The sequence below is a fragment of the Phascolarctos cinereus genome, unplaced genomic scaffold, assembly GCF_003287225.1.
Source record: "Phascolarctos cinereus isolate Bilbo 61053 unplaced genomic scaffold, phaCin_HiC Scaffold_2;HRSCAF=192, whole genome shotgun sequence".
In the NCBI taxonomy this organism is placed as follows: domain Eukaryota; kingdom Metazoa; phylum Chordata; class Mammalia; order Diprotodontia; family Phascolarctidae; genus Phascolarctos; species Phascolarctos cinereus.
The window spans coordinates 169,983,041-169,996,270 of NW_027555625.1; the positions used below are offsets into that span (position 1 = coordinate 169,983,041).

Below are 13,230 nucleotides of genomic sequence, written 5' to 3' on the forward strand. Positions count from 1 at the left end.
TCACCTGGGAAATCCTCCTTCAGATCTCGAAGTACAGTGCCCACCTGTTAGAGGTGCCTATGTGTTTTTAGGAGAGGTATCATGCAAGCAGGTGGGCCTGCTAGTTCCAAAAATGGTTGTTCCATGAGATCTTCTGCTGTTGCTCTCTGGGAGGGTTCCCTTACCAATATAGAATGTAGGAAGTCTTGAAGCACTGATGAAAGCTGTAATATCACACAGGCATCACAAATAAGAAAATATAAATCATCATACCCCAACAACAATTTACTTTGACAAAGTCTTTTTGGGTAAGAAAAATCCATTGCCTATATTATCTAATGTGATTCAGACAACTACCTCATGAGACAGGTAATCAATTGATTATTATCACCATTTTATGTATAAAGAAACAGGCTGAGGGGGATAAGTCACCAGACCAAGATCTCTAGTAATTTCCTGAGCCAGGATTCTAGCCTAGGACTTTCTTCTATCTCTAATATTTGTATTTCTTTCCTTTCTGTTATACGGGTTTTTCATAGATAATTATCTGAGGTTTGTCAGTTGGTTTCTCAAATATGTCATCAGAAAGCTAACTTAGTCTAATTCTAAGAAATAACCCTAATGGGAACATGGAAGTCAAAAGAACATTGATTTCCATTACTAGAAATAATTTATCCTGGAACCATCAATTCAAACAAGCAAAAAAATAGAATGTTTTATAATAGTAACACATGCAAAAAAAGGAACTTAAAGGAGTATTCATACTTCAGGTACAGCTACAAAATCTCTAAGGCCCCTCCTAAGATTCTAGGATTCTCTCCTAATCAATAGATCCATTTCAAGTTGAAATAAATAGAGTAGTTGATAACTGCTTACATGCAATATCCCTGGTCCCAGAATGCCAATGTCGCATATTAGTTAATAATTTTTTGATATTGAATAAAACGGACTCATCATCACCTTGTATAGGGTCTTCATTCTTGGAGGCAAGCTGTCATAGATTTTATGGATTGCCTGGTATGGGGTCTCATTAAAATATGGAGGTTGTCCATCAATCATTTCGATGACTACTATGTCCATGGACCAGATATCCACCTGTTTTATCAAGCTGATAGATTACTATTGAGGGGGAAATAGTCATTCTGAAGTACTTATTTTGCCTACAGAAATCAAGTAATTCACAAATGATTCATCAATAATAAACTGAGGGAGATTTTTGAAAGCATATATTTCTAGACAGAGGTTTAATTTAAGTATCAGTTTATCCTAAAGAAAACAATTCTAATTTCTCATGAAGGTTTCTGGTTGGCCTTGTAAGGAAGTAGAGCTCATCAATAATATTCTACCAAAGCAAATGTACAAATTATCATTCCAGAGTTTATTGCTTTCATTAGAACCTTTTTTACCCCCTGCAGCTGGCTGACAGTAAGTCTTCAACAAATTAAAAGAGGTTGTCAAAATAACCGAACACTTCAAACTCTCTACTTAAGAAAAATGGTGTTTAAAATGCTTTACGTGAAGATGAAACAATAGGATACTTATACTTATACTTATACTTATACTTAGTAGACTGAAAGTCAAATTGAAATAGTGTCACATTCTAAAGAATACATTTCTGATACTTTTTTCCCCCTTAGGTTTAGATGGATGATAGTCAAAGGATATGAAAAGATAATATTCAAAAGATGACATACAAAATTGTGAATTATTCCTTGGGAAATCTCAGTCTTACTACTGAAGAGACGTACATTACAAGGAACTTTGAGGTACTACCTCATAATCACCATCTAAGCAAAAATAATTCAGAGCATCAAAACTCAATGCTGGCAGGGTTGTGGAGTACATTGTAGAATCATTTTGGAGAGCAACGTAGCAGTGCACATTAACCATTTCAAAAGCAATCCTAGCCTTTGAACTCATAATGCCATTGTTAGGAATAGAACCTGAAAATATCAGCAAAAAACAAAATGAAAAAGAACTGTCTGTTGGAGGATTTGCACATCAGCAGTATGTGTGATTACCAAGACTGAAAAACAACTTAAATGTTGAGCAACAGGGGAAATTGTATTCTGTTAACATAGTAGGAGAGGCAACATGGCATGTTATAGTGGATAGAGAACTTCCTTCAGAGTAAGGAAATCCTGAGGATCATCTCTTACATATGCTAGCTTTGTGAGTCTGGGCAATTCACTTAATGTCTCAGGGAACTGTGCAAAAGTACACAGTACTCACAGGTCTATATCAGGAGAGAGAATTTCCTCATTGGAAGGCCCCTATACCAATCAAACCAAAAGAATAGACCATTCCCCCACTACCTGCTGCCAAGATATAAACAAAATGTACTTGGTTGTATTGTTAAAAATAAAAGTTTCCAATACAAATTAATGATAGATAAGGAAGTTAAAAAGAAAAAACCCAGAAGTTCAACTATTTTGGCAAAACTTTCCCTTTTAGGAATCTTTTGGTTGTGTGTTGTCTTTTAAAACCAGAATGTGCAGCATTTGGCTTTATAAATCCAGTTTCAGGGTACAGGGAGAAGAATAGGCAGATGATGCCCAATGATTTCTGGTTAAAGAAAAGGAAGTCTGAACAATGGGAATGAAATAACCACAGTATCAATTTCCAATTACTGCCACACCTTATCTACTCGATATATTCCTATTATACCCTATTCAATGGCCTGTATTTACAGTTTTTAATCTCAGGGCCAAGATGAAAAAAATTGAATTGAGTAATCATCCAAGGTTACACAAGCTGCACTATATACACACGTCCTCAGGTTTCATTCAGGCAATTTGCTCATTTCAGTAATTCTCGCTACACCTTTACTTCTAGTCTGCAGCTATGTAATGAGGCTGAATCCTCAATAGGGAAAATACTGGATTTTATACATGACAATGGTCGCTAATTCATTTAGAGTAGACTCCTTAAGGAAACTGGACAACTCTTTAAGTAAAACTTAATAACTGAGATACATATTTTTTATCTTTTGAGGGTAGATTCAAATTTTAGAAGAGAGCTAAACATAATTCAGATTCAATTATGACCCTAGGATCCAAGATTTAAATATGTTTGGAATTTTAGAGGCTGATGCTCTGTCTCTCCTAACACATCCTCCCCTCCATTTTCAAGATGAGCAAATTGAAGTACAGAGAGATTAAGGGTGAAGTGAATTACCCAGGGTCATACAACCAGCAAGAGTTTGAGGAAGGATTTCAACCCACTTCCCCCTGACTACAATTCTCATGCTCTGTCAGTTATGCTATGTTGCCTTTCTAAATAAAGTAAATGATATGACTGGGTAGTAATGCCATTTTTTCTTAAATTTGGAAGGAAAAGTATAAGACATATAACTGTAGAATAATGGAATGAGTGAGAAAAAGTTTCCTTCTGTGGCTCTGAAGACATCATCATATATGTCTATGTGTACTTTTCATGTGTATGTATATAGATAGATAGAGATAGGTATATCCATATAAATATATGCATACATTTACCTGTATAATGTACATAAACACATGTACATATAAATGTACATATTCTCTGCATATATTTATATATGTTTTGTGTATATGCCTATGTAGTTATGTATATAAATATATTGAGATCTCACCATCTTCCTGGCCTTATGATATGTACACTTGCTTTCATGTATTTCATGATTGCAGAAAGGATGGTTTTTCTTTTCCTTAGCTCCTTTCCATATGGTAGTCTTCCTATAACCTCTGGTGCCATCCAGTACAGAGTCCCAATAAATGATGAACTCTTTGGGACTCGTGCTGAAAGTTGGGCACAGAAGCCAAAATCGGCTAACATTATCTGGAAAACAATAGATGCAACAACAGGACCCCTTGACCATGTTTCCTGCCATTCCATATAGACATGAATGAAGTAAGATACAAAATTAAAAATTAAATGAGTTGTCATATTCTGGCCAATAGCAGATAATATTTGCAGTATTTTAGCAGATATTTTCATCTCCCCTGTGATGCCTAGAACAGTATATATCAATATGTATCTGATTTTCTTTTGAAATGGTGTCTCACTCATGAGGCAGCTGGGTGTCGCAATGCATGGAGCACTAGACTTGACAGCCTCATATACTTGCTAGGTGTGTCATTTGCTGAGCAAGTCATTTTAAAAAACACCTTTCTGCTTCAGTTTCCTTATCAGTCAAGTCAACACTCATTGGTTAAGCATATGTCAAGCACTAGGATAAGCTCTGGAGACATACAGAAAGGCAAAACATAGTTCCTGGTCTCAAGGAGCTCATAGTCTAATTGGGGAGAGGACCTGCAAACAATTATGTCCAAACAGGATCTCTACAGGCTTCACTTGGGGGAAGTCTCAGAAGAAGGGCACTCAAAAAGAGTAAGGAGGATTAGGAAAGGCTTCTTGTAGAAGGTAGGCCTTGAGTTGAAACTTGAAGGAGGTCAAGGAAGCCAGGAGCTGCAGATAAGGAAGGGAGCATTCTAAGCTTAGAGGACCACCAATGAGAACAGCCAGAGTCAGGAAGAGATGGACCGTTTTATGAAAGAAAAAGAAAAGAGGCCAGAGTACGTATGGGGGATTGCAGACTATATAGCAGGGAAAGTTCAAGAATACTGAAAACCATGAAACACAATGGCATCTACCTCACAGGGTTATTGAAGGGCATCATATGAGTTAACACATAAAAAGTGCTTTGCAAACCAAGTGCTATATAAACTCTGTTGTTATGGTTGATGTTTTTGTCACCTAGGTAGTGGATGGCTAAAGAACTCATTGAACTGAGTACTTCAGATCATACCTTGCATTCCTTCCACTGATGAAATGTGAGCTTCTTGAAAACAGAACATATTAAATTTTTGTCTCCATCTCCTGTGGCCAGCACTGTGCTTGACACATAGTAGGCACTCAATAGATGCTTGTTGATTAATCAAACCATGATGGCTTCTTCCCCAATAAGTAACTGGTGTGTTTGTTCTGGATTTCTCAGAGCAGAGCCATAAATAAGTCAGGTGTTAGAGAAGAGGGAAAGAAGTTGCAATGCAGTGGTATAGTAAGATTTGGAGCCAGAAGCCACCTTGGAGATCATCTAGGACAAGTCGAGTGTTTTATGGATGAGCAAACTGAGGTATGATGATAGAAATGAGTTACCTAAGGTTGCAAAACGAGTAAGTAAACAGCTAGGATTGGAACTTCAGCTACATGGCTACAAATGCAGTGATTTCTTCTCTACCAGAATACAAGAAAAGAGTGCTCTGAAAATGAGATGTCTAGTTGGGGCATAAAACCAGCTTTTTTTGGCCAAAGGAGTAGGAATGGTGAGGAATCATCTAGGTGTAAGAGGTCCCAACTGTTTTTCAGTACTGTATCATTTTGGCAAGTTTCTTAACTCTAGGAATCTGCTTTGTAATATTTAAAATGGACAGGGTGTATAAAGAGGGGAAGAAGGACTGGGCTGGGCTAGAGTATCTTTTGAGTTTCTCCTACCTCTTCGATGATTCTAATGAGATTTATTCTCTGTCCTCCTGTCACTACAGCTCTTCATGAATGAGTGGGGATAGTCAGTTGTTACATGGTCTCTTATTTGTGTATGCATTGGACTAGATGGTATGGGAGATGTCTTTCGAATTTGAGATTCTGTGATTCTAAAACCCTTCCTGGTATGGTCACTGAAGATAGCTGTCCTGGACTTTAGGATTTCTTAGAGTAAGGTCAATATGGAAAATAGGTATGTAGAAAAGAAAGCAATGATCTCACATGGTCAACATGGCTTCATGTTGATCAGCTTATACTCACAGTCATGAGAGATTAAAGTCATTTTTAATCCTGATATTCTGGCTTAGTAGACTGTAGATTAGAGGAACTCAGTTGGCCTCCATTTTAGTAAAACTTTTGACAAATTATCTTGACATCCTCATGGAAAAAATGCTAGATCAAAGCATGTTTAGTTGGATTTCCAAGTTTTTGAATGATTAACTTTGAATTTCATATTTTTCAAGGGATAAAAAAAGAAATTTTAAAAAAATGAAAAGATATTCAGTCCCCAGGTACCTTAGAAGTCTACTGAACTAGAAAGTCTTTGGTAAAACTGAGACAATGGCACTTATTATGTGAACAGCTTAAATGAAACCATAGTAGTCCCAATCACTCTATTTTATTTCTTTACTTTCATATTTTTCTTTGGAGCTATAATCTATCATCTTATTATATGGAAAAGTAGCTATACAGTCAATAAGCATTAAAGCAGCTATTGTGAGACAGTGACTATGCACACAGATAGGGATACAAAGAAAGACAAAAGTCTGTTCTCTTCAGTAGCTCACAGTCTCCTGGTGGAGACAATTATGTACAAAAAAGATACATATATACGTACATATGCACAAATGATAACAAATTTTTATCTATCTCTCTATATACATATATGTACATATATGTATAATAAGTTGGAGAAAATAACAGGGAAGGCAGTGGCATTAAGAAGGATTGGGAAAGACCTCTTATAGTAGGTGGAGTTTTAGCTGGCAATTCAAAGAAGCCAAGGAAGCCAGGAGGTAGAGATGAGCAGGGGAAGAATTCCAGCCAGCAAAAATACCCAGAGTCCAAACATGGAGTGTCTTGTGGCAGGAACAGCAAGGAGGCCAGGGTTAATGGATGGCAGAGAACATAGTTAGGGAAGTAACATGTCAGAAAACTGGAGTTGGCCATATCACTAACTTTCCTTTTATATGAAATGGGGATAAGAAAAGCTGGGCCCACTCCATCTATTTCACAGGGTTTTGAAAAGTATAAAACGTGGCATCAATAAAACATATTGAATGTTAAGAATTTTTTTTTTCAGTAACTTTATATAAACAGCTGGGAATTTTGAAAAAAATTTTTTCAAATGGTGTAAAAATGCAAAAAAAAAATTACTTCAGATAAATCTTTTTTTTTATTTTTTATTTTTTCCCTTTTTGACTAAGCAAGACATGGCTGGAAGGGCATCCGAAGGCCATTCAATGAACACAGTGTTCTTAGGTCTCTAGATTTTACCTCGACTCTGAATCATTTCTGAAAGAAGGCTGATCTAATGCCAAGATACCTGGACAATTATGACTGTGCTACCTTTGGGGAAAAAATGTCTAGGAGATATTTTTTTCCATTTATCATTGGTGTCATGGCCCTCAATGGCAGGGAGATGGGTCAAGTAGGCCATCTTGGTTAGATTTCATTTTACATTCATTCTGCTAATCCAAATTTCCTTTCAGGGTTCAGCTTTTCTTCCTTCACTTCTCTATAGTAATCTTCTAAAGTGTAAAGCAGCTGATGCATTGAAGGAATGTATGAAATGGCTGCCTTGACTACTTGTCCAAGCAGGTAGCCTCTATGGAAATGCCAACAATAGCTGAGTTTCAATACGTTGGAGAGCCCAACCAGATAATGGTTCAAATAGGTGATACCTTCAATTAAATTTGGAATAGAAGCACAAGAGATATTTTAATTCATAAGTGTGGAGGACAGCTAATTTTCTTTAGAGTTAAAGCAGTAAGGGGAAAATGAAGTTTCTACACTCCCTGAGTTTCTGTAGTCACTGTTCAAGCAAAGAAATGCAATTGAAATTTTGGCTCAAGCTTAAGGTGTGATGGATTGGATGACATTTTCATTATTGTGACCATAGCCCATGATGTCCTTCTTCATAATGCATGTGCCAAGGGGAGGCAGCAGAGACACCAAGTTGAGAAGTTCATAGTCTAGAGGAACCAGTATCTCCAGGAAACCTGTCCTCGAGGCTGATGTCTACAGCTGATGATCAGATTTTATTCTGTGCTTTTACCAATCACAAGGAAAATCCTAATATCTTACCCTGCCATCACTTGTGAGGAGGATGCAGTCACTCTTGATGTCTCTATGAATAATCCCTTGGTTGTGTAGATACCAAAGAGCCCTCAGGGCAGATAAGCACACTATGGCTATTTGTTCTTCATTCATTCTAAAAACAGAAATCGTATTTAAAAAGCAACTTAAAAGGATTAAGGATAAGTTTCAAGTAAAATCAAATGGACAGGTTGAGAGCTTCTTTAGACCATGTTCCTTTCTATATAAGATTGTATAGGCACTTAATTAGGTTCATTCAAAAGATACTAGAGATTCTTCTTGGACAAAGCAAATGATATAAAGAGGAGTTAGGGAAAGGAAGGGAAGGCAAGGCAAAGGAAGGGGGAACGGAAGCAGAATGGACCAAAGTCTCCATCTCCATTACTTTCTTGTGAACATGTTGGTGACTTTGTCTGACCTAGCAATGTCTAATTGCCAGTGTTGACATCTAACAAAGGCACACAAAGCTATAATTTCTTTCCCTAGTTATGGTAATTACCCAGAAGGAAAAGCCACTTTTTATTTTGGAATTCATTTATGTTGACATCAGCGAAATGTGTCTTAAATGATTAGAATAGAAAGTATCCTTATCTTCCTTCTATTGCATTTTTCTCCAACTTAAGGGATTGTATTTTGTTCCAAGCAGACCATCAAAGTCTGCAGGGGTCTATAATAATAACTGGCTACATTACATTGTTCCTCACCCTTTGAGAAATCATCCCTCTCAAATTCAGGCTTCATCTGCTAAAACGTTCTGAGACTGATCTCTAACTCAATGAATTTGAACTATACAGAGCAAGCTGAAGTTGACAGTATTATTATTATTGATTTCTAGAAAGCTTTGTATGCTAATCAAGATTTAATTCAGAGGAATGAGAATGAAATTTATTTCATCTAACCAAACAATTTATCATCATTGATCAAAATTCTAAAGGTAGAAACTTCCCAAATTTGCTTAGTTATAGTTTAAGATTTGGTATATTCCAGACACAGCCTGACAGTTTCTCAACTGCTTCCTCTTCAATCCTGGTGCCCCAGTCCCACTTCTCTGTACCTGCTAAAAGAAAAATCAGGAGAAGACCAAAAGATAGGTCCACTCTGTTCTATCAGGAGGAGGAAGAGAGAGCTGAGCAGCCAATTAGGATCCTTCCCCTGATTTCATCCTCAAAATTGAAAACTTTTTAAGGAAGCAAGAAGTTTCATTTCGAAAGAAATTTGGAGAGCCTTTCCTCACATGTTGCCACATGAACAAATTTCCCTTCGGACTATCATCTTTAGAATCTGGTAAAGTCTAGGATTTGCAGGTTTCTGTGTTCTCAGGAACCTGCAGAGTGCATTGCCTCAGGAAGGAGGAGATTTGCCTGTATGTACCTAGTCCTGTGCTAGGGCTCCCATGGAGAAAATATCCTACCAGCTGAAGCTGCAGAGAGAATTGGTGGAGATCTTCATTCCCTCCCCAGCCCCCTTCAGTGGCCTCCATTTTGTGGCTGGAAGCTACCAACTGGAAAAACTTCTGGGGAACAACATGGGGCCAGTCCATCCTTTTGTGCTTCATCAGTCATCTACCAACATAATTGTACTTTCACAAAGCTTCCCTACCTTCTCCTCACTGAGGCTTACTCTCCTGCCTCTACCTTCATTTATGGAACTTGTAGGGAGGCAAGAGGCAGAAGCAACTGGATGGAAGGTACTACTTTCTCTTTCAAGACTGTTTTCAAACAAAGCAGATGTATATTTCTGTCTTCTTATATGTAACAAAATGATATTCTATGGTTGGTCTTATAACTGCTATATTTCATTTGAAACAAATTTGAAAATATCTCTTGTCTTGCCCCTCTCTTCAATTTCCTGTAGCATGCAGTATTAATGTACTTCCTACATGCTTGGAATACTTCTCCTTTCTGACTTCTGCCTCCTAGTTCTGCTGGCTTCTTGAAAGAAGGTGGCCCAAATACTACTTTAGAGAAGAAGCTACTCTTGGTCGCCAAGCTTCTAGAGCCTTCTGCTCCAAGTATCTACCAGCTACTCTGTATATATCTTTCACAGAGCTATTTATTTCTGTGTTGTTTCCCTGATTGAAGTGATATCTCCTGGAGGGCAGGGACTGTTTTTGTCTCTCTTGATATCCCAGCCACTTAGTGAAGTTCATAGCACAGAGAAAGCATGTAATAAATGAATATATGTGGACTGATTGATTAAAAAGTAAAGAACATGATTCAGTCTTACACTGTTTATCACGGAGCATTTCTCATGTGGAAGGGCATGTGAACTTCAATTCAATAGATATTTGAATGTTGGCTTATTCCCTGTCTACTGTATGGGGAGTGTTCTGTGATGGAAAGATGCATTGCCTACCTATGAATTTCTTAGACTTAAATGGAGATCTTAACAGGGTTGATCTAATGATCACATGTGTCACTGGGTTACCACCTGTGAGGGAAAGTCAAGTGTATGAAAAAAAGAGTCTCCCAGGGATCTCTAGTTACTAAATAAACTTGCCTCATGTGAGTTACAATTTCTTTAAGGCCCCACCTTCTAAAAGATCCATTAAAACCCACAGCTCATCTCCAACAAGATAAGGAGGATTGTACATTTCAACCATGTTTTCATGATGGTAATTGCTCATAGCAACCTATACAAAAGAAAAGGAAATGACCTGACAGTTAGTAAAGAGAGGGTCTGGAATGACAAATCTGGTTGTGGATCCAGGGCCAGGAAGACCTGGGTTAACAGCCTGCCTCTCATATCTACTAGCTGAGTCCCCTTGGGCAAGTGAAAAACCTCTGCATGTATCAAGAGATTCTCTAGGACTTATCCACTAAGTCATAAATGGGAGTCCTGGAGTCACATACTAAGAAAATCACAAATTCTTCACATGCTTGTTTGCATGAGAAGTTAAAATTCTATTTTTTTCCTCTGGAGACAGTTCTTCTCACTATTAGACTTTTAAAACTTACAAGTGTGTAAGAGTGGGATTCTATTCTCCTCACCCTAATCAATTAACACAATAAACTCAATAGGAAGGAATTTCCTTTTGAAAAAAAATCCTTATAATAGCTGGACAAGTGTTTCATCAGTTTGAAAGGACCATGGGATTTGGGGCCATTGGATTAAAGGCAGAAGAAGATGTGATCCAGCAAATATCTTGGGATGGTTCATAAGACAAAGTCAGACCACCACACTTATCGTACTATTTATAAAAGTATATATGGGTACTTATAAAAATAGCAATTCAGTTGAGCAACACATCAGGCAAGTGGTGCACCTGATCCTTCCTCAGAGAAACTGTAGGTGGCAATGCTACATGGAAAGCATTCTTAAAGAATCAAATCAGTTTCCATCGATTTCTTTTAAAGTGGAAAGTTACGTATTTAGCTTCATGGCTGTCCATAATTTTACAGCTTCTGGTTCTTGATCCATTAATGTGTAAGAAATTTTTGAGAGAAAAAATGAGGGTAAAGAGGTCACTCCCTTCTGGGAGTTGGGTAAAATTTTTGAGAGAAAAAATGAGGGTAAAGAGGTCACTCCCTTCTGGGAGTTGGGTAATGTAGATTTTAGAAATGTCATTATTGCCATTAGGACTTCAGCTAATACTTTCACTGATAATAACATGTCTCTAGATAGGGCATTGGTAAACATGACTTAATGTGAACATATCAATTGTCAAGACACTGTATCTGATGGGAAAAAGATAAGTTAACTAACCAGGGTCTTTGAATGACCTCTAAACAGTAAACAAGTTGACTTAGCAGGAGTGTATCTGTCAAAGAACTACCTTCCAGAAACTGCTCAAATACCCAGCGCTCAACATCATCAATTTCCCATTAGAGTGGACAAGTGATTTGACTGCTAAGGAATCTGTTTTCTTAGTGATAAAGAAGAGTATTCTTTCATAGAATTATAAGATTTAGAGATGGAAGAAACTTTAGAGCATATCTAGTCTGGCCCCTTGATTCTGTTTGATAAGAAAATGGAGACCCAGAAAGGAAAAAGTAAATAACTCACAGTCACTCAGGTATTAGAAGCAAAGCGGGCATTTGGTGTAGTGGATAGATAGCTGTATTTGGAATCAGGCAATCTTAGTTTGAATCCTGACCCTACTAATTTACTACCCTTGTGATCTGGGAGAAAGCCCTAAACTTCTCTGGGCTTCAGTTTCCTCCCCTTTAAAACAAGGGGGCTGGATTAGATGCTCTGAGGCCTCTTCTAGATCAGAATCTATGACCTGGTGACCCATGTCCTGAGCGACCCAATCCTGTGCTTCCACTCCTAATACACTTGTTCTCTCAACTCCTTCCCTGAGACTCCACCATCAGATACTATGAGGTTTAATTAGAGAATGTGCATGATTTTTTTGTGTTCCCCAGACATTGGTGCCAAAAGAAGACTAAGAATATTGATCTTCTCCTCCCCTTTTCTGGCTTCATTGAACATAGCTTCTAAAATCAGTCAACCTGAACATCGGAATGATCACAGGGCTCTTACCAACTAGACCAATCACTTGAAAAACATCTTCCAGGGCCAATCCCCCTTTCATCAAGCAATAGAAAAGTGCTCAGGGCACATGATTTATCTCATTCAAAAGTAGCTGAGGCTTCTGTTGTCGCGTTATGTCCATTCTTTTGATGGCCACTCTTTTTTCTGTGTCCGTGACTGTGCCTTGGTCGGCTATTGCCGTTGACCCTTCTCCCAGCTGCACAAAATTTGCGAGGAATTCCCGAGGGTCACCGGGGCTGCAGACAAGCTGCAGAGCATCCCAGCTGTCTTCATAGGATGCTCTACATGGCTGGTATAAAAAGAATAACAAGACATTTAGGATTTTATAGGAAATCATCCAAGACACGAGCCACAAATAAAGCTCATGGTTTCAGATATCTGGACACAAATGAACAAAATATGGGTAACAATCAAGATGAACTAGAGAGTGCAATATGAAGAAGCAAATTTGACCCCATAGGGATATTTGAGACTTGGTAAGATTAGACCCAAGAGGGCAAAGTAGCTACCTTTGTAAGGGTATATCTTCTTTAAAAGAAATATGACAGATAAAGATGGAGGGAGAGAACAAATACTACTGTATATGAAGAATATATATTAGTATCAGGATATCTGTAAATGGAATGAGACACATGGAGGAGAGCATGTGGAGAAGTTTACTGACCTGAGAAACAGATGTGATATTGGCATTGGAATACTCTCCAGACCACTTGGACTGCCCTGTGGTCCTAGAACCAGAGGGCAAAATAGCCATAGCTTGATCACCTCCTGAAAGAGATCTCAAATTGAAAACGCCAAGGAATATAGCAGCCAAATTCTGCAATTACCAGGTCAGAGAGAAAATACTGCAAGCAGCCAGAAAGAAACAATTGAAATATCATGGAACCACAGCAGTCAGGATTACTTGCAGCT

At 37.9% G+C, this 13,230-nt stretch overlaps 1 protein-coding gene across 1 annotated transcript in view; it reads right to left on the reverse strand.

The window, feature by feature from the left end:
* Positions 1-47: 47 nt before the first annotated feature.
* Positions 48-13,230, reverse strand: part of LOC110210302 (serine/threonine-protein kinase PAK 5-like) — a 34,235-nt gene continuing 21,052 nt past the window's right edge. Inside the window, 7 exon segments of the mRNA XM_078149149.1 lie at positions 48-203; positions 940-1,076; positions 3,675-3,798; positions 7,810-7,936; positions 10,321-10,342; positions 10,345-10,453; positions 12,386-12,607. Of these exon segments, the coding sequence (XP_078005275.1) occupies positions 48-203; positions 940-1,076; positions 3,675-3,798; positions 7,810-7,936; positions 10,321-10,342; positions 10,345-10,453; positions 12,386-12,607 (897 nt within the window).